This window comes from Mustela lutreola, chromosome 5 (genome assembly GCF_030435805.1).
Source record: "Mustela lutreola isolate mMusLut2 chromosome 5, mMusLut2.pri, whole genome shotgun sequence".
NCBI classification, from domain to species: Eukaryota; Metazoa; Chordata; class Mammalia; order Carnivora; family Mustelidae; genus Mustela; species Mustela lutreola.
Genome location: NC_081294.1, coordinates 110,211,975 through 110,232,176, shown reverse-complemented (window position 1 = coordinate 110,232,176; position 20,202 = coordinate 110,211,975). Strand labels below are relative to the sequence as shown.

The following is a 20,202-nucleotide window of genomic DNA, read 5'->3' as shown; positions in this document are numbered from 1 at the left end:
CGCCTGTCCAGCTGTGTTTCCAGCATTCTCAGCTGTGAAGTCTGGATAGTCACCCTTCCCATCTGAGTGTAGCTGGAACCTTTCCTGCAGGGATCTTGCCGCCTCCTGATTAGGATGGCAGCCGCAGAAGGCAGATTCCAAAAGCAAAAATAGAAATCCTTTCCCCCACTTTCTATCACTGCCTACAAAAATCAAAGCCAGTATTCTAGGTTTCAGGGGAAAGAGCTGTAGTTTTGTGGAAATAGTGCACCTGTTTGCTGTTTTGTTACACCTATTTTTAACACCCGTTTGTGATTATAAGATTATCCACAATCTGATATTTTACAAATTGTGACAGCCTTCAACAGTGAAAATTAGACTTGGCCTCAGGCTTAAAATTAGTGGTTGAAACCTGCTAAGTGTGGATGAGAAAAAGCTACAGATGAAAATGCATCCACTCTCTAAACTTTAGAGGGTTTTTATCTTTTTGGCCATTATTAGTCATTTGGATAATATACTGATTCCTAAAAGTAATAATAATTTCCAGTCAATCATCATGCATTTATAAAGCAAAATCAAAGTATCTAGCATTTTATCAGAGTCTTTGGGGATATAAAAATATAAGGAGAAGGTGTTTCTATGCACAAGTAGTTTATAGGAACCTTATATAAATTTACAATCTCACCAGGGAGACAAAAGAGACCATGAAATAATTAAAGAAGGAAGCAATGTCCAGTGAGATATTAGACACATGAAACAGGTGGCAAGTTCAGTCAGAGCCTGAACAAGGTAAAAAGTTGTCAAAGAGAGACTGAAGAAGAACATGGAAATTTTTTTAAAAAATATTTTATTTATTTATTTGACAGAGGGAGATCACAAGTAGGCAGAGAGGCAGACAGAGAGAGAGGGAGAAGCAGGCTCCCTGCTCAGCAGAGAGCCCGATGCGGCGCTTGATCCCAGTACCCTGGGATCATGACCTGAGCCTAAGGCAGAGGCTTTAACCCACTGAGCCACCCAAGTGCCCAAGAACATGGAAATTTTGTAGCTTCTTAGAGACCCTGTGTGGAAAAGTGAGATTGCTTGATGCTCCCATAACTTGGGCTCAAATATTTGCTTATAATAATACACATAGAAAACATTGGTTTCTGCTCTGTCTTAAATCTATATCCTTTCCTATTGACATGTAGAAGTGGGATAGCTAATGGCAAAAAACTGGAATGGTGTCTTACTACTTTGCACCACCTGCTGATATATATTCTGGAGCTTGAATTGTATTTTGCAAGATGTGGCATGTGAGTTGGACAGATACACTTCCCAGACAAGTCATTTGCAGAGTTCTGTTTGGAATCAGCTCCCTGGTTAAAGAGGGCTTTTTAAGAAATTGGAGATAAATTGTTATAATTTCATAGAGATAACCAAAGCTGGCTTTTTACAGTTACTAGAAACAGAAAAGGGCTTTTTCCTCTTAGACTGATAAAACATTATTTAAGGTTAGTTTTGTCAATTAGCTTGGATTACATTACGGTTTCTGAAATTTTATAGCGATTTTCACAGGAAAATCATTACTCTTATGCTAGTGGCCATCTTAAAAAAATAAGGTATGATTTGATTATCATAATAGTCCATACTTTTTATATCCACGTTTTTCTTAGATTTTAGGAGTGTTTATTCTGTTGACCCAATATTTTAAATTACACCCAGGTCTTATGTTACTAACTTAAGCAGAAATAATTCAGTTTCATAAGACATTCATTAAGGCTTCTATCTGTGATCTCTCATATTTATAGGTATTTTATGTCAGATTTTCTTTGTTTTAGAAAGAAAATCAAAGGGTAACATTGTCTTTGTCTGTATTCACTATATATTGCTCTATTGATGATAAAATCATACAATCAGTGGACGCCTGGGCGGCTCATTCATTAAGTGTCTGCCTTCGGCTCAGGTCATGATCCTAGGATCCTGGGATCAAGCCTCACTTCGGGCTTCCTGTTCAGCAGGATGCCTGCTTCTCCCTCTCCCATTCCCCCTGCTTGTGTTCTTTCTTTTGCTGTCTCTCTCCCTGTCAAATAAATAAATAAAATCTTTAAAGAAATTACACAATCAGCAAATATTGTTGGTTAGCTAAAGGTGTTTCAAGATAGCATGTTTTGGAGGATTAAAAAATGTGTGTGCATTATGACTAGACAATATTGAGACAGGTTTCCATTTACTTAATAAAACATGCCAAGTTGAGAATTTCTGTTATGTGGGTGGTGGTTTAGGGATCTTCCTTCAGCAGTAGTGAAGGACAGATAGGGCGGAGGGTGAGAGGTTATGCTCCATGATAAAGTGTGGCAATGGCAATAGTTAACCCTTTGTAAAATGATAAGTCCTTTTGCTATAGTTTGCAGTTATTTTTTAGAAGTCATATTAATGGGGCACCTGGGTGGCTCAGTCATTTAAGTGTCTGACTCTTGATTTCGGCCCAGGTCATGATCTCAGGGATGTGAAATCAAGTTCCGCATTGGGCTCTGTGCCCAGCTGGGAGTCTGCTTGAAATTCTCTCTCCTTCTCGCTCTGCCTTTCCCTTCTCACACATTCACCCTCTCAAAATAAATAAATAAATCCTTTTTAAAAAGTCAGATTAGTATTTAATAAGTATTTATTTATTAGAAAAAGATGACTTCAACTGTTGTGACACAAATGATGACAAGTGTTTATAGACATAATTCATATGACTTTCTCAGAATGTTGGTAGACTGCCTAAAGAACGACTGCCATTGGCAAGCCCAACTCCACACTGAAGTTTTAAATGGATGAAGATCAGCCCCCAAGAAATTTCACTTCTTTCTTTGGTACTTCATTCTATCTTATAGTTCCAGATCCTCCTTGATGTCACGTAAGTAGCCATTTCAGCAGTCTTCCTAGGTACTGCTTCAGATTTAAAATGCTCTCTTGATTTTGTGATGAGAGCCAAGTAAAATTAGTTTTAGCTAAGATGTTAATTGTTGATAAATCTGAGTGCTTTGCCAGCCAACTCTTAACAATAAATTAGGGCTCTGGTTTCCTTAACCAACTCCATTGCTGTAAGAAAACACCTAATTGGGGATTGAAGTGGTTTGAAAAGTACCTCTCCAAAATTCATGTCTACCAGGAGTCTCAGACCTTATTTGAAAGGTGACCTTATTTGAAAATAGGGTATGTATTTGTTTGCTAGGGTTGCCATAACAAAATTCCATAGCCTGGTGGCTTAAACAACAGAAATACTTTTCCTCACAGGCCTCCAAGGGCAAGATCAAGGTGTCGGCAGGTTTGGTTCCTTCTGAAGCCTTTCTCCTTAGGTTGTAGACAAATTCTTGCTTTGTCCTCATATGGCCTTTTTTCCTGTGTGTGCATATCACTGATGTCTCTTTTGTGTGTCCAAATTTCTTCTTCTTAGAAGGAAAGTTGGGTTGAATTAGGGTCCACCCATAGGACCTCATTTAACCTTAATTACTTGTTTAAAGTCCCTATCTCCAAACACAGTCACATCCTGCGACACTGGAGGTTAGGGCTTCACCATGAATTTGGGGGGGAATGAAACTCATCACACGGCCTTCACAGATTTAAATAATTGAGGATCTTGAGGTTAAATCATCCTGGATTAGAGTGAGTCCTAAATCCAATGACTGGTGTACTTCTAAGGAAAGGAGTGAACAAGCAGAACACAGGGAAAAAGGCATATGAGACTGAAAGCAGATGTTGGAATCAGGCTGCTGTAAGCCAAGGAACTTAGGAGCCCCCAAGGCTGAAAGCGAAAAGGACAGATTTTTCCGTTGAGCCTTCAGAGGGATATGGTCATCCTGGCACCTTCTAGCCTACAAAACTTTGAGAGACTTAATTTCTATTGTTTGAGGCCACCCATTTTGTAATAATATGTTAGGTAAGGACTCTAAAGGTACTTCGCTAGCCACTAATTGTCACAGTGCTTTCCTGTGGACAATTATATATAGAGTCCAGTATTAATTCTTAAGGGGAAAGTTTATCTGTAGGTACTTAAAAACAAAAACAAGGGGCGCCTGTGTGGCTCATTGGGTTAAGCCCCTGCCTTTGACTCAGGTCATGATCTCGGGGTCCTGGGATTGAGCCCCGCATCGGACTCTCTGCTCAGCGGGGAGCCTGCTTCCCTCTCTCTCTGCCTGCCTCTCTGCCTCCGTGTGATCTCTCTGTCTGTCAAATAAATAAATAAATGATCTTAAAAAAAAAAAAGAAAAGACCAACTCTGTTTAATCTCATATTTCACTTTCCATAATCTATACAAATATTTTTACATTTAAAGAACAATTTGTTAAATTTGTACATTCTCCTATAAAATGGAACACTTTCATTGTTTTTTTTTTAATAGTTTACTCATCTCTCTCTGTATAAAATACCCCTAGGTAATTTTTCTTCTCAAATGGCTGAATTTGCACTTTGAAATGTGTAGTGAGAGGAGGAGGAGGAGGGAAGAGTAGGGAAGGGGATGAAGAGCAGGAGAAATAAGTGTGAAACATGGTTTGGAAGCATCATGTCAACATTCCCAGAATAATTCCTTCTTTTTCAAATAGAGCGGCAATGGTTCAAAATGGCAACTGCCAAAATGTTTAAATCTTATTAAATGCAAAAACAACACTATGATCAGAGAACTTTCCTGTGTTTTTAAGACCAGACTTCGAAGTGAATTTTTAGGTCAGAACTCTTCCTGTTTCATTGTGCTGTGAGAGCAGCTAGTGAAACTGGGCTTTTGTGTTTGCTGGATTGGTACTTCCTTATGACCTAATCTAAAATGTGCATTTATTGTTAATTTGTAAGTGTCAGTGTTTGGGGAGAATAATTTGTAAAATTGACGGAGTCTGTGTACACATAATCACAAGAGAGGGTTAACCTATTTACTTCCTAATAATCTGGTTACACACTAGAAGGAATTCATGATTTGGGGCATAGTCGCTGAATGTGTGAAAAAGCTAACTATGTTACACATATGGAAATAAATTCAATTCTCGACTGTTGGAATTGCGAGAAAGCAGATGCAGAAAAGTCGCGAACCATATAGATCCATTACTTTTGTGAGCAATTAATCTTGTTGACATACTTATATGAGCTTGCATAAAAATGCCTGGAAAGCATGCTGTTGAAACCAGTTGTTCATTAATATTGATCATATACTGTCCCCATTGTGTTAGGAGCTACTTAAAGATTACCTACAAAAGTATTATAGCATTATTGATTTTAAAACTCCCCAAAGCCTTTTGTATCTTAAAAGTCCACTTATGCCTTTATTGTTAAAAGTGGCATGAGAGTACCATGTGCTATTGTCTAATCAGATGATTTGGACTTCCATGAATACTAATCAGAACTGAATCTTGTAATCACCATTCTATACCTGTAATACTAAAAGAAGCAGACTTTTTAAAAGAGACTTTTAAAGTGGAAAGGAATTAAGATCGCCTTTGTTTGTCTTATTTTTGTTTTTACTAGCTCTAAGTGGTTTAATAATTCTCATTTGTTTTAAAATTTTGCTCTGCTATAAATTTGTTTTCATAGCTCTGTGTAAGACATACACGGCTTGTACACAGCTTTGAAAACAATTTTATAGCAGAACATAATTTTAAAATTAATGGTACATATATATATTTACATGTTACAGAATATATATATATATATATATATATATATATATATATATATTTACATGTTACTGAAAAGATATGAGATGCCCCAAATATATAAAGTTTTGGCAGTAAAAATGAAGAAGGTAACCATATTGCAAACATTTGTTAATATGATTTCATGAAGGAAATCCTAAAATTAAGTTTCCAGAAACCAAGAAACCATTATATAAACTATATACATACAGTTTATATATACATACAGAGAGAGAGAGAGAATTATAAATTCATATAGTTACATATATATTTGTACAAATATATATATTTATAAATACTGGGCATATTATATTTTCAGTAAAGGATAACCATTAAAATTATCTTTAAAAAGCGAGGTGCATCAACTGGATGACTAAATATTTTCTTGTGTTGTAAGCTTACTCTTCCAGCTGCTGATAATTTTAATTACATTGAAAGTATTTATCCAAATTACTAGTAGAGTGCTCAGCACATAATAGTTTCCTAATGAATAATTTAACCCGAAATTAAAACCAAAACCCCCAAATTGTTCTATATTGTTCAAGGCCAGGGCCACTGTTTTTCTTATCTTCATAGTGCAAGCAACAATATACACTATAGGCGATGGTTTTTCTTTATCGGTGTGCCTTTAATAATACTTATTTTCAGTATCAGAATAGATGAGATTATTGGATGGGGGAAAACACAAAAGCAGAAAGGAATTTCCTAAGATCTCTAATTCTCGTATGTTTACCATTTACCCCTTCAAGAAAGAAACCTGGAAACTGTTAATATATATTTTAATTGTCACTATTTAATATCCAAGTACAAAAATTTTTGGCTACCACATTGCTTGAAACCTGGGGCTATATTTATTTTAGTATTTTTATGTACTAATTTATATATTCTAATTGTTTCATCTTGCTAAAGCTTTAAGTCAATGTCTTTATTTACACAGGAATTGGTAAATTAAGAGACCAAAACACTGTTGATGAGATAATACAATGTTACACTTTTCTTGACACTACATTTGCCAAAGAATTATGATGCATGTAATTATTATGCATAAGTTTACCTTCTAATCTGTTATTTACTGTTGTAATACTTTACAGATATAATACCTTGTAGCTTAAGATCTATTAGAGACAAAAAATATTGGAACCCAATTACAAATTTAAAGAACTTGAACCTTGAAAGGTGTAGAAAGTTACAGAAAGTGTCCTAATTAATTATGAGGTGAAAAGCCAAAGATATTGATATCTTATAAACCTCAATTTGAATGGGGTTTAAGCAAAAGAATAAATGGTCATCACTCATTTTTCCATCCCCTTGTTTAATCAGAATGTATCAAGAACTTGCTATGTGCAGACTGTGACTCCTCTCATTGAGAATTTATGGTTTACTGGGGAAAAGGGAGATGTAACCACTCATTTCATCTCTCTATCATGAGTACCCCGAAAAAGTACGTACAAAGCATACAATATGAGTTTCATAGTATGATTATTAGGGACAAACAAACAAAACCTCTACGTTGGGCATTGTCACTTTCTTTCTTATCCTTATAGCACAAGCAAGAGTATATACATACAGAATATGTGATTACAAAATAATATTGGGAAGATATTCTTTTTGACACTTGATTTCAAACATAGCTGAAATGGAGTACCGTTAGTATAGTAGAGTCTATCTATACCCGTAATATCTAATACACCCTGGCCCATTTGCTGAAAATACTCTGAAATATTTCCATTTAGGAAGGCTTTGGAGTCCTGCGTTATTTATATGAACATGCTTAGTGAATTCATGTTGATCCTGTCATCTGCCAAGATTAACATATTAATGTGCAGCTCTTCAACATGGCAGGGAGTGTGGCTTAATGGAAAGTAAAGATTCATAGTCAGGCGGAGTGTGTTAAAATCTTGTCTTTTCCAGTTAGGCACGTTACTTGCTGTGAGTAAGCCTGTTTTCTTGGCTCTAAAAAAACCAAAGGTATATTCTTACAGAGCATTATAAAGAATACTATGTATACTTCATGTTGCTTAGCATTTAAAGCACTCTAGAAAGGTTAAACCCTTGCCCCATTGGCTTTACCTCATCCTCACCCTTTAAATGAAAATTATAGAATTTCTCAGAATAGGAAAAATAACCATGATTGTGACCTCTGTTAACAGGTAATCTTTTTCTGAAACTCAGATATCCGCCGAGGTCATGATGTTCTTTGAGTTGTAAATAAAATCAGCTCTAGTGCTATAGCTTGTTTTGTTTTGTTTTGTTTTGTTTTGTTTGGGAATCCCAGAGGCTGCACCAAGATTGCTGGACAGACTTCACCTATGCCCTCAGGATATATCCAGAGTGTCTTGGACTTTAAATGCCCCTGTCAGCTCTGTCTTCAGAATCCTGCAGCCACTGGATTCTTGAATCCCTTGGGCTTCACGTGCTATAGTGTGTCTTCCTTTCTGCCAGTATGAGTCAGATGAATGGCATAGTCCTTTCCTCTTGATTTCCCCAAACACCACACACAGGTCTGTGTGCCTGGTAGACTTGAGTGTGGATCTGGATGCCCTAGCAGACGGTTCATATAGCAGCTGTGCTAACAAATTAAACCTGAATTTTAGAGATCATGATTTCTTGCTAGCTACTTTTCTTCACCTATTACTACTTCCCAACATAGTGCTTGACCCACCTCTGTCCGTCAAGTCCACTTCCAGTTCTGTTTTGGGTGTCTTCTCTTCTGGGTGTTCTCCATCGGTTCCTAAGTTCTCCCCTTTAGTATGCAGAGCCACTAGCTCATCTTCAACTTTGAGCCAAGTTCTACTTTTCCTCGGTGGAGTGGGCTTGAGTACATGCAGTCATCTATCAGGCTCATATTCACCCTTTGTTCTGCAAAGTCACATTCATAGACCACCTTCCTTGGAATGGTGGCTTTAACCGCACCTAAGATCTGGCAGAGGCCTTACTGTTTCAGTCTTTTGTGTTGTTCTTGTTTTAAATCCCTCCCTCACAGCTTTGTAGGAGGAAGAGAGCATAGAAAAGATTTATTTCCTGTCTGATATAAATTAAATCACTCTCTTGAGGGGGAAAGAATAGCTTAATCATTTTTGGTTTTAATAACTTTTTTCCTCCTAAATACAAATCCTCAAACCCACTTTTTCTTATATTGGGTGTATGGTTTTATTTTGTTTTGTTTTGTTTTAGTTTGAGAAATCTCTGAATTCTTATTAGGCTTTGTTTCCTCATCTGCAGAATTGAAAGATTGGATTAGGTGATCTCCAAGGCTCCTTGTTTGTTTAAAATTACATAATTCTTTCAGTATAATTGCATATATGTATTTTTTTCTCTAGCAGTTATATACATGGCTATCACTTATCAGTTACTAAAAAACCTGTCATGATTTTTCTTATATTTTTTCTTTTTCTTTTTTTAAAAATTTTCTTATTTTGAAGTGAACTGATGAATGGAAACTCTAATATCACTCTTATTTCATTTTCCCTACCCCAGCTTTCCAGTCTCTAAAAAAATGTAGGTTTTGGAATCATAGACTGTTAATTTGAGAGCTAAATGCATCTAGATGTTCATTTGAAAAACATTATTTAAGATATTTGTCCTTCCCTTTTTCTTTTTTTTAATTTAAAAGCTAATAGTAATGACAATGACCTCATAGAGTTGTGAGAAATAAATGAGATTATTTATGTGAAAAGAATTTGTAAATTGTAAGGCACCATCAAATATGAATTAATTTGGAGGAGGGAAGAAATAGAAACTGAGAAAGAAAAGGATAGATGAGTTCTGTGGCATGCTTTGCATCTTTTAGTAGTGGAAGAAACCTGATTTAAGTTGCCACAAAACTGATCATTGGTGTTGCACCTTCTTCCTTTCTTAAACATTGGCTGTGTACCATCTTTAAGGCAGGTGTTCATTAGTTTAAGTAACATATACTGCACAACACAAAACAACCTACTTAAATCAATATATTGTTTTTAATTGATATGAAGGTATCTGGAGGAAAATCACAGGTACACTAATTTCTTTTCACTTTTTGAAAGTTAAGTCCTATCAATAAGGTTCAGACACAATAGCATTGCCACATTGTTTTCTATTTCATGCATATTCTTATTAGATTCTACAGCTGTTATATTTCATGAAATTTTAAACTGGAAGAAACTGAGTTTCAAAGATAGTTGCTGGAGAAAGGAATCAAATTTTAAAGTCTTGACTCAATGCAAGACAATGTTGCCCAACTCCTAAGTGCTTCCTGTCATTAACATTCTGTCACACTGTTCAAAATGATGATAGTCAATTGCCTCTGTCTCAGTAAGTCTTTAAATGGCTTTGACCGATGCTTAAGGAGTCCTTCACCTTTATACTCTTCGAGCAGCCTTGCCTCGGGGAGCTCTCACCTAGTTGCTTCAAGTTGTTACTGTTCTTGTGCCCAGCCCTATCTCTGCCCCCCTACTCTCTGCTAAAACCACTTGCTCCTTTTCTTGACTAATTTTCCTTCAGGACTTAGGCATTCACCTTTTCATGCACTTTTTTCCTCCTAAAGGAAAGAGACTTTAATTACTCTTCTTTCTTTTCTAATATGCACATCTTAACTTTCTCTTCAGTGGCTTTTCTTTCACTCATAAATGTCTCTTTGGTTAAACAAAATGAAAAAGACAATATTAGAGAATACTTTATATTTTTCCTTGGTCTTCCTTCACCTTCCTTTAACTTCTCTCTTCCCTTCCTCCCAATGTCCAGTCTGGATTCTGACCCGAGTCAATTACAATCATTCAAAGAAGTCAACTGTAAGCCACCTGTAAGAATGTTAAGAATTAGAGATGCAAGAGATTATTGGGGGAGTAGAAGCAAGAGAAGGTAGGATGAGCCTTCAGACTGTGACATAAACCTGTCACCTCCAAAAAAAGAAAAGGAAGGAAGGAAGATGGTATAGAAAGAGCTTTACTCTTTCTATAGTTAGATAAGATTAGCCCAGATCTACACCCACATAGTGCTAACAGCTGGTTTTCTCCAAAGGAGATCAGACACCACACTTCTATTGGCTGTCACAGGTACTGCGCTCTGGTGAGGTTACACTTTCTCAAAGCTTAAAATGACTATGAGCCTGGGGTGTCTGGATGGCTCAGTTGGCTAAGCTGCCAACTCTTATGTTCAACTCAGGTCATGAGCTCAGGGTCGTGGGATCAAGTCCTATGTCAGGCTCTTCCCCGAGCAGGGAGTCAGCTTGGGATTCTCTCTCCCTCTCCCCTTTCCCCCTGTTTTCCCCCATATTTATAACTTGATGAGCTACTTCTTATAGACGGGCAAAAATCATGATTCACAGAAGTATGCCCCACTACAAATCCATAAATAACCAATAAAAGTATTGCAAGAAGGTATCCACTTCCCTTGGACTGCGTGGTTACAGTCATTTGCAAGTTTATGCTGTTTTCACCAGTAGCTTTATAAAAGCTCTTCAGTGTTCATCACTCCAGAAATTGCTCTTTCGGTATTACTTTTGAAACATGCAGAAGATATTTTACAATTCGGAGAACTTAATACCAGTATTTTACTCAGTGCTAATATTTCTTCTTTGACTGCTTAATGTGCATCATACACTGTTCGGGTGTTTTATATTTGGGAATTCTTTTCATCTGTGTATCATCACCCTTTGAGATAGATTCCTTTAATACTGACATTTGACAGAAGGTGAGATTGAGGCACAGAGAGGTGAAATAAATTCTCCAAGACCACACGGCTAAAAAGTCAGGAAGCCACACTTCAATCCCAGCCTGTTAATCTCAGAGCCCCGCCCAACGGCTCCATTTCCTATGCCGCTAATATCCAGAACACTTTTCTCTATAAAATTGTTAATTGCAAAAGGTTGGTCCAGTATCTCCTTTCAAGCGTATGCATAATGCAGCAATTTTTCTTCTTTCAGGTCCCTGCATCCCTAATCCGTGCCATAATGGAGGAACCTGTGAAATAAGTGAAGCGTACCGAGGGGACACATTCATAGGTTACGTCTGTAAATGTCCTCGAGGATTTAATGGGATTCACTGTCAGCACAGTAAGTCATCCATAGTCATTGTGCTTTTATTAGTATTGATTGCGAAATATACAAGTCATTATCATTCTTGTTGGTCATAGACTGATAGAAGCTTCCCGCAGCAAAGAACCCTGAGACTTGGCTAATGCTGCTTCTCTCCCACTGAATGTATCACATCTCCCACTGAGAACTCCTGAACTATGTTTCACTCCACCCAGTGGTGTATGGGGCTAGTAGTTTTGTGCTCTTTTTCATTATTCTCCAGCCACACTTGCAAAATCTTGCCTTTTACTTTAAACTGATGTCTGCCTCTTTCTTTCATACTTTTCCTGCAGCTATACTCTTCAGGCTTCCCAGATATTATTCTGTTGATGAGGCTCAGAGATATAAAAGAAAAGAAAACTGTCTACCCGGCCCTGTCTATGAGCCAGTTCCCTCCTTCTTACACAATGACATTTTTAGTGTGAAAATCTTTGAAAGTTCAACAGATATGTTACCTGCATTTCTCTTTTATCTCCATTCTTATTTACCCTGGGAAGTTAAACGAAATAGGTCTGCCTGTGATGCTGTCTTCTTAGAAGTATGGCTCAACATAAATGCCAAGCAAGTGGTTAGGGTCCTTAATGGCTGAAGGGGGTGCAGCAGGGAGGCCACTGTGGACAGTGTGCTATCAGGCCGGGCTGTCACTTAGGAGCCGAGTCTTTTTTCTTTTTTAATATATTTTTTCAATATTTTAATAAACATATAATCTATTACTAGCCCCAGGTGTACAGGTCTGTGAATCACCAGGTTTACACACTTCACAACACTCACCATAGCACGTGCCCTCCCCAGTGTCCATAACCCCACCCCCCTCTCCCAACCCCCCTACCCCCCTACCCCTGGCCCCCCTCAGTTTGTTTTGTGACATTAAGAGTCTCTTATGGTTTGTCTCTTTCCCGATCCCATCTTGTTTCATTTATTCTTTTCTTACCCCCCAAACCCCCCATGTTGCATCACCACTTCCTCATATCAGGGAGATCATATGATAGTTGTCTTTCTCTGATTGACTTATTTCGCTAAGCATGATACACTCTAGTTCCATCCACGTCGTCATAAATGGCAAGATTTCATTTCTTTTGATGGCTCATAGTATTCCATTGTATATATATACTGCTTTTTCTTGATCCATTCATCTGTTGATGGACATCTAGGTTCTTTCCATAACTTGGCTATTGTGGACATTGCTGCTATAAACATTCGGGTGCACGTGCCCCTTCGGATTACTATGTTTGTATCTTTAGGGTAAATACCCAGTAGTGCAATTGCTGGGTCATAGGGTAGCTCGGTTTTCAACTTTTTGAGGAATGGGAGCCAAGTCTTGAAGGCAGGAGAGGATTCTGATCAGGAGGAGAAGAACAGAGGAATGGCACATGCTAGGAAGAATGAGGAATGGATATATGAGCTCTAAATACTGGAGGGATGGTGAAGACCGTGGTGTTAGGGATGAGTAAGCTGAAGCTCGTATCAGCCAGAGCCAGATTTCCAACCACCAGCCAAAAACACAGAGTACCTCCTGGCTCTGAGATGATAGGAGCATAATGTACTTTTCTAGAGACTTGCTATAGCTGGGAATTTGTAAAATTTCCACAGAAGGCTGTTATAGTACAGTGGCATTTGTGCTCCTTACAACAGACGCCTAAACTGCTTGTAATTATCTCTAAGAGCTCCGATCACCCACAAGGAACTGAGAGCTACTCATTTTTCTCAGACGAGGCCAGAATCAAGGCTGACTCTCCCTTATTGTGGTGTCCTTGCTTGGCTTTCACACACAAATAACTCAGGACATCCCCAAGGAGATAGGCATGGGAGCCCAAAATCTTGGCTGCCTTGACATTCACTTAATCCTATGAAGATAATATTTCTAACCTTACGTATTTACAAATCTTTGTAATATGGTGTCAGAGTAGTGCCCAGAGGAAGACAGTCTGGCCACCCAGCTAAGCACCTTAATTTGGAGCCACTTGCATCCAGTACTATATGTACCTTTACAGAGGAGTCCCCCTTCTAAATGAGAGCAGAATTTTCATAGTGGGATGCTGTCCAAAGTTCTGAAGCAGGAATTTTTCCCAAGGTCCCATTATCCTAACTTTTTCTTGCCTATGCGGCAGGGCTCTAGGAGGGAGAGAGTAAGGGTATACACAGGTTCATACCGTTAGAAATCCTTAGGACAGTATTTAGACAGCATGTGTAGACACTAGTATCACTTAAATATTTCCTATTGACTAGCTCTGTACAATCCCAACTACTGCTGTTGTCAGTGTGACGTTAGGGCTAGTCCTTAAACCACAGGTCGAGAAACTCCAAATCTAAGTTCCAACTAATATCTGTACAATACCACAATATTATTTTCACAACTCAGCCTTGTTTTCTTTATATTGTGAAGAAACATTTAGTTTCTATTATCTTTAATAGTTTAGAAATCCCACTGAAGACATTTAGTTACCATTTGATTATTCTAGTATAAGGGCGTTTGCTCTAGCCAAGGTCCTGGGGAGGTGTCTGTCCGCCTCTTACTCCCACACGAGGTTAGCTATGAATGCTTTCAAGAGAACCGTCAGGTTTGAAGAAATAGAACAAACCATTCTTGGCCACCCTCTCCATGGTGGAACATCCAAGTCTTTTCTCTCATACTTTACACCATATTCAAATAAGCTCATTAATTCACGTAATTTTGTTGAATTTCAAGGCTTATTTTGAAGCACAAAATAATTCTCTCCCTTATTGCACCTGGTTCCCCACAAGGCTTTAAATCCATGTTAGGAATTGCCCTGGGAAGCCTGAGGCTGAGAGATTCAATGCAGAACAGGGATTTTGTGTTCTCAGCAAGCTAGTCCCTATTCTCTGAAGTGGATCATTATCAGAAACAGAGAATGGAGGGAAAAGGACTGGGTTTAAAATCAGAGACCTGGATTTAGACCTGACCTTTACAGTTATTGGTTAAATGACCTTGATCCAGTTGTTTGACCTTTCTGCGATTGAAGACATACAAATTGAGGAATTGAACTAGAGATGGATGGTCTTTGGTTCATACAAGCTAGGAGAGTATTATAGCTAAATGGGTAGCTTGCGCACTGTACAAAGGTTATCAAGCCATTCTCTTTATGGATGAAATTGAAAAGAATTATATATTGGGAAAACAGATTTAGAAGTTCTGGGAGCCCCGAAAGCTTTTTTAGGTAGGAGAAACAAAAAAGCAGCTCGCTCACTCTCTTTTTTAAACAGCTCTTTAATCCCTTGTAAGAACTGCTAGGTATTTGGGTTAATTTTTTCACAGTGGTAATATTCTCATGGCCCAAATGTGCTCGAGAACCTTGCTGCTCAAAGTGAGAGGTCATACATCAACCTTGGCTGGAAGCTTGTTAGAAATGTATTTTATCAGGACTACCTCACATCAGCTAAATCAGAACTAGCTTTTTTTTTTTTTTTTTTTTAATGATCCCCAGTAGACTCCCACACACATATTGAAGTTTGAGAAGTACTGCACAAGGCTTTCAGTAGCTGAAAGTAATCAGCTTGTAGTTACATAACTATGTTATAGGCAAAATATTTATCGCTTTTGCAAATCAAAACTATATTGAAAATCAATGAAACTGAGAAATGTACCAATATAATATGAACATTTCATTTGGAAAAAGGAGTGAGAAAAATTCTTCAGGCATCCATATATTGGGGGGATATTAATTTAGTTCTGTGTGGCAGAATGTGAATTAAGTATCTTTGGGAATATAGCTAACTAGTTAAAGAATTTTTAAGTTTCATGATATAGGAGTGATAAATACATAATTAATAGATTTACTTTAACAACTATTTTGTCAATACGTTACAGATTAGGAAAAAAAATGTTTCCAGTGCCAGCATTTATATTATCTACACATGATCTTTTTTTAATTAATAGATTTTCGTTTTTAGAATACTTCTAGATTTACAGAGAAATTAAGCAGGGGGTTTCTGTTTATCCCTCCACCTCCCTGCCTAGTTTATTCTATTATTAACATTCCATTAATATGGTATATTTGTTACAATTGATAAAATGATATTGATACATCATTTTTATCTAACGTCCATAGTTTATATTAGGGCCCACTTTTTGTATTGTATAGCTCTATGGATTTTAAAAATACATAATATCATGTATCTACCATAGCCTCATAAATAGTTTCACTGACCTAAAAATCTGTGCTCTGCCTAGTCATCCCTTCTTCCCTAGCCAAATCCCTGGCAACCACTGATTTTTTTTTTTTAAATTATCTCTGCAGTTTTCCTTTCCCAAAATGTCATGTAGTTAGAATCCTAGAGTGTATGTGGCTAGAATAATATAGTACGTACCCCTTTCAGACTAACTTCTTTCACTTCGCAATATATATTTAAGGTTCCTCCATGTCATTTTGTATCTTGATAGCTTAAAAAAACTGAATGATATTCCAATTTATGGATGTATCAAGTTTGCTTATTCATTCACCTATTGAAGAATACCTTGGTTGTTTCCAGTTTTTTGGCAGTTATGAGTAATACTGCTATAAACGTTCATGTGCAGGTTTTTCTCTTGTCCTGCGTGACATAGTTTTCAACTCACTTGAGTAGATAACCTAGAAGTGCAATTGCTAGATCATTTGGTAAAAGGATGCTTGAGAGTAAGAAGCTTCAAACTGCCTTCCACAGTGGTTCTACCATTTTGCATACTTACCAGCAATGGATGAGTTCCAGTTGTTCCATATCCTCACCAGCATTTGTTTTTACTGTCAGGGTTTTGGATTTTAGCCATTACATGTGCATTTTTGATCATGAAATTAGCAGAGGTTATAATTTTATAAAACTAATAATGATTCATATTAATTTTTATATGGAATTACCAAATTATACATGTTCTTAAAATACCACACAATAATGTGAAACACACACATAGACATATATATGTGTGTGCACATATATATATATATGCGCATGTGTATATGTGTGTGTATGTAAATTATAGGATGAATTGAGCACCAAAATTGTTTAAAGGTTAGACTTTTGGAAGATATTTTTATATATGCAATTTTATTCTGGGAGTGCATTTTGGGCTGGCTGGAAGTAATCATATTTTATTTGTTGCCTAGGAACAAATCTAATGCCTCAGGAAAGTATAGTATCTTCGTTCCCAGAACTCCTTGTCCACATTACCACTCAGAGCATTCTGACCATTCTTCCCTATGCATGCGCAGCTCCTAACCTTCAATTCCTGTTAAGCACAAATTTTCTTCATTCTTATTTTTCAAGGAAGGAGAGCTGATCTAAACAGGTTATTTGTCAGGATCAGATGAGAGGTTTGAGAACATACTTTACATATTTTAAGGGGTTAACTCTCCTTACTGGGCTAATATTTTTAAACATAATGGGGATTCCTGTTGGTCTTTATTTTTTCCCTTCCTTTGAAAATATTTTAATTATAGTTTTTTTTTTTTAAAGAAAAAAGTGAGTGGTGGGCAAGGGGAAGCTCAATTGCAACTCTATGCTTTTCTATAAGAATTTCTCTCAACATCTTTAATTCTTATAAGTTATTATTATTTTTAAAAATTACTCTTTCTAGTTTTAGCTGCATGTCCTCTTTATTTTAGCTTTCCATGGGAAGATCAGTTTCCCCTAATAAAGTATTTATTTGAAAACTGTTTGGAACCTTTACCTGAAGTTACTACTGACATCTGCAAACTATGTAGCTACACTAGCTAAATACAGAACTCTAATCAGATTTCCAGAATAAACTTATCTCCCAACCCCAAAAGATTTTCTGACTGTGGGTTGAAATTTCAAATTGTCCTACTCACCGATGACTTTACAGGTCAGTGTTAGCCACCTTAATTCTAGAAGCCAGAGGTTCTCAAACTTAGTGTGCATCGGGGAGTACAGATAAATATTCAGATTTCTTTTGCTCATCTATAGGTATTCCAATTTAATCCATATAATTGTGGACCCAGATCTGACTCTTATTAAGTATGCTAGTGAAACTAATGCAGATGATTCTAGAACACTGATTCTCAACCGTGGCTGCACATTACAATCACTTGGGGACCTATGAAAAATACTGATGCCTAGCTCTCACCCCAGAGACTGTGATTTAATTGGTCTGGGGTATGGGCTAGGTATTAGGAGTTTTAAATCTCCCCAGATGATTCTAATGTGCAACCAAGGCTGGGAATCAGTGTTCTAGAACCATACCATGAGGAATTACTATGCCTTAAAAATCTAAGCAGAGAAATACTTAAACCGAGTTTGGGATACACAACCATAATCCCACATTAAATGTACAATCATGCAACCTTATTGAATTTTGGTTTTTTTTTTTTTTGGTTTGTTTGTTTATTTATTTGACAGACAGAGATCACAAGTAGGCAGAGAGACAGGCAGAGAAAGAGGGGGAAGCAGGCTCCCCGCCAAGCAGAGAGCCGATGCGGGGCTTGATCCCAGTACCCTGGGATCATGACCTGAGCTGAAGACAGAGGCTTTAACCCACTGAGCCACCCAGTTACCCCTGAATTTTGTTATTTTCAACCATTTACAGCAAGAAATTATTGAAAGAATTAGGCCAGAGAAAGGTATTAGGTCACTGTTCTTAAAATATGTTATCCCTTAATCTTTCAGATTTCCAAGGCATTTTAATTTTGGTGTTTTCACCCTTTTCAGGAGCCTTACAAAGAGCACTGTCCTGGGAGATATATATATACAATGGACATTTACACTATTCAAATATGGACACAGTTTGTGATTTTTGCTATAAGATACACACATATTCAAACTCAAAATATTTAAAAATTGCTACTTTTAATAACACTTAAACGTTCTTTTTTTTTTTTTCTGTTACTTATTAAAAGAAATTTGATTGTCAGGAAAACAAACTTTGGACAAAAACACATTAAACAAATTTTGCCAGAAGGTTATACTCATGAAAGTGGTGTATTTATACTAATAGACCTGACCTCCAAGAACTGATTGACTCATGATTATATAAAAGGATCTCCAGGAATAGAGGTAGTTCCACAAATACAATTAAAAAAAAAATAATTTTTTTTTGCATGTAATCCGAATTTCCCAAGCTTCCCAGCTTATGCTCTTAACATTGATTTCCAAATTTCTGTTCTCTGAACTACCATTGTCCACCCCAGTGGCGTGTGTAAAGCCTCGTTCTCTCCTGAAAACTTAACCCAATCCTGTGACTAAGTAATTTATTTATTTACACATTTGACACGTTTTTTTTTTTTTTTTTTTTGGATCTTACTTACTATTTTGCCAGGGTGCCAACATGTGCTTAGGAAAGAATACAAGCTCCCTGACTCTGCAGCTGGTCCCATCTTGAAAATACTGCTAAGCAGTAGGCAGCTCTGTCTTCTGCTGGTGGCCATCCAGGCAACTGATGTGTTCCCTGGGGCTTTATCCACACAGCTGCCCAGCCTAACTGCTCTTCCATTTAGGGCTCAAACTGACACCTCAGGGGCCACACCTCTCTTACTCTCGTCTCAATCATTTTTCCCAGGGAGACTTTTTGCAGACTCATTTCATTTTAATCAGTTATAAAAGCAAAAGCATCTGTGCACATTGGCTCCATAAGGCTCTGAAGTCTACTCAGGCAACAGATATATGTTAACTCCTTGTTCTGTGCCAAGTATGTTCTGGACACTGGGATACAGCACCGATCCAAAATAACCAAGTCCCTGGTATCATAGGACTTCTGTCGTAATGGGGAAATGGGGAATAAAAACTATGATGCATGCATTTACCATATGGCCCAGCAATCATCCTCTCGGGCATTTATCCCAGAGAAATTAAAACTTAAGTTCACACCAGAATCTATATGTGCACGTTCTTAGCCGCTTTGTTGGTAATAGCCAAAAATAGAATCAGCCCAGATGCCCAGATGAATGGTTAAGTAAACAGTTGTATATACATACCATGGCATACTTACCACTCATTAATGAAAAGGAAGGAACTGTTGATACAACCAATAACTTAGATAAGTTTTCAGGAAATTCAGCTGGGTGAAAAAAAAATGCCAATCCCAATAGAATACATACAAGATGATTCTAATTATGTTAACTTTTTGAAGTGACAAGATTTTAGAAATAGAGGACACATTAGTAGTTTTCAAGTGTTAGAGGAGAAGAGAGGTAGCTGAATGTAGTTAAAAGAGGATATGAGATACCTTTGTGGTGTTGGAACTATTTCGTATATTGACTGGGATGATAGATGAGCAAACCTACATATGTGATAAAATTGTATAGACTTACTTACATTTATACAAATGCATAGAAGTAAAACTGGAGAAATCTGAGTAAGATTGATGTAGTAATGTCAGTATTTTAGTTGTGCTTTTATATTATAGTTTTGCAAAGTGTTAACCATGGAGAGGAGCTAGGCAAAGTGTACATGGGATTTCTTTGTATTTATTTTTACAAATGCATTTGAATCTACAATTATCTCAACAAAAAATCTCAATTAAAAAAGATAATATAATGCTATACTATGCCAAGTATTGACGTATATTATAAGAGTAAAGACAAAGGG

General features: G+C 37.1%; 1 protein-coding gene across 2 annotated transcripts in view; it reads left to right on the top strand.

The window, feature by feature from the left end:
• EDIL3 (EGF like repeats and discoidin domains 3) overlaps positions 1 to 20,202 on the top strand; it is a 423,319-nt gene that overhangs the window by 177,216 nt on the left and 225,901 nt on the right. For both annotated transcript variants that reach the window (XM_059175418.1, XM_059175417.1), the window contains one exon: positions 11,521 to 11,649. In XM_059175418.1, coding sequence (XP_059031401.1) covers positions 11,521 to 11,649 — 129 coding nt within the window. The remainder of the gene's footprint in view (positions 1 to 11,520; positions 11,650 to 20,202) is intronic.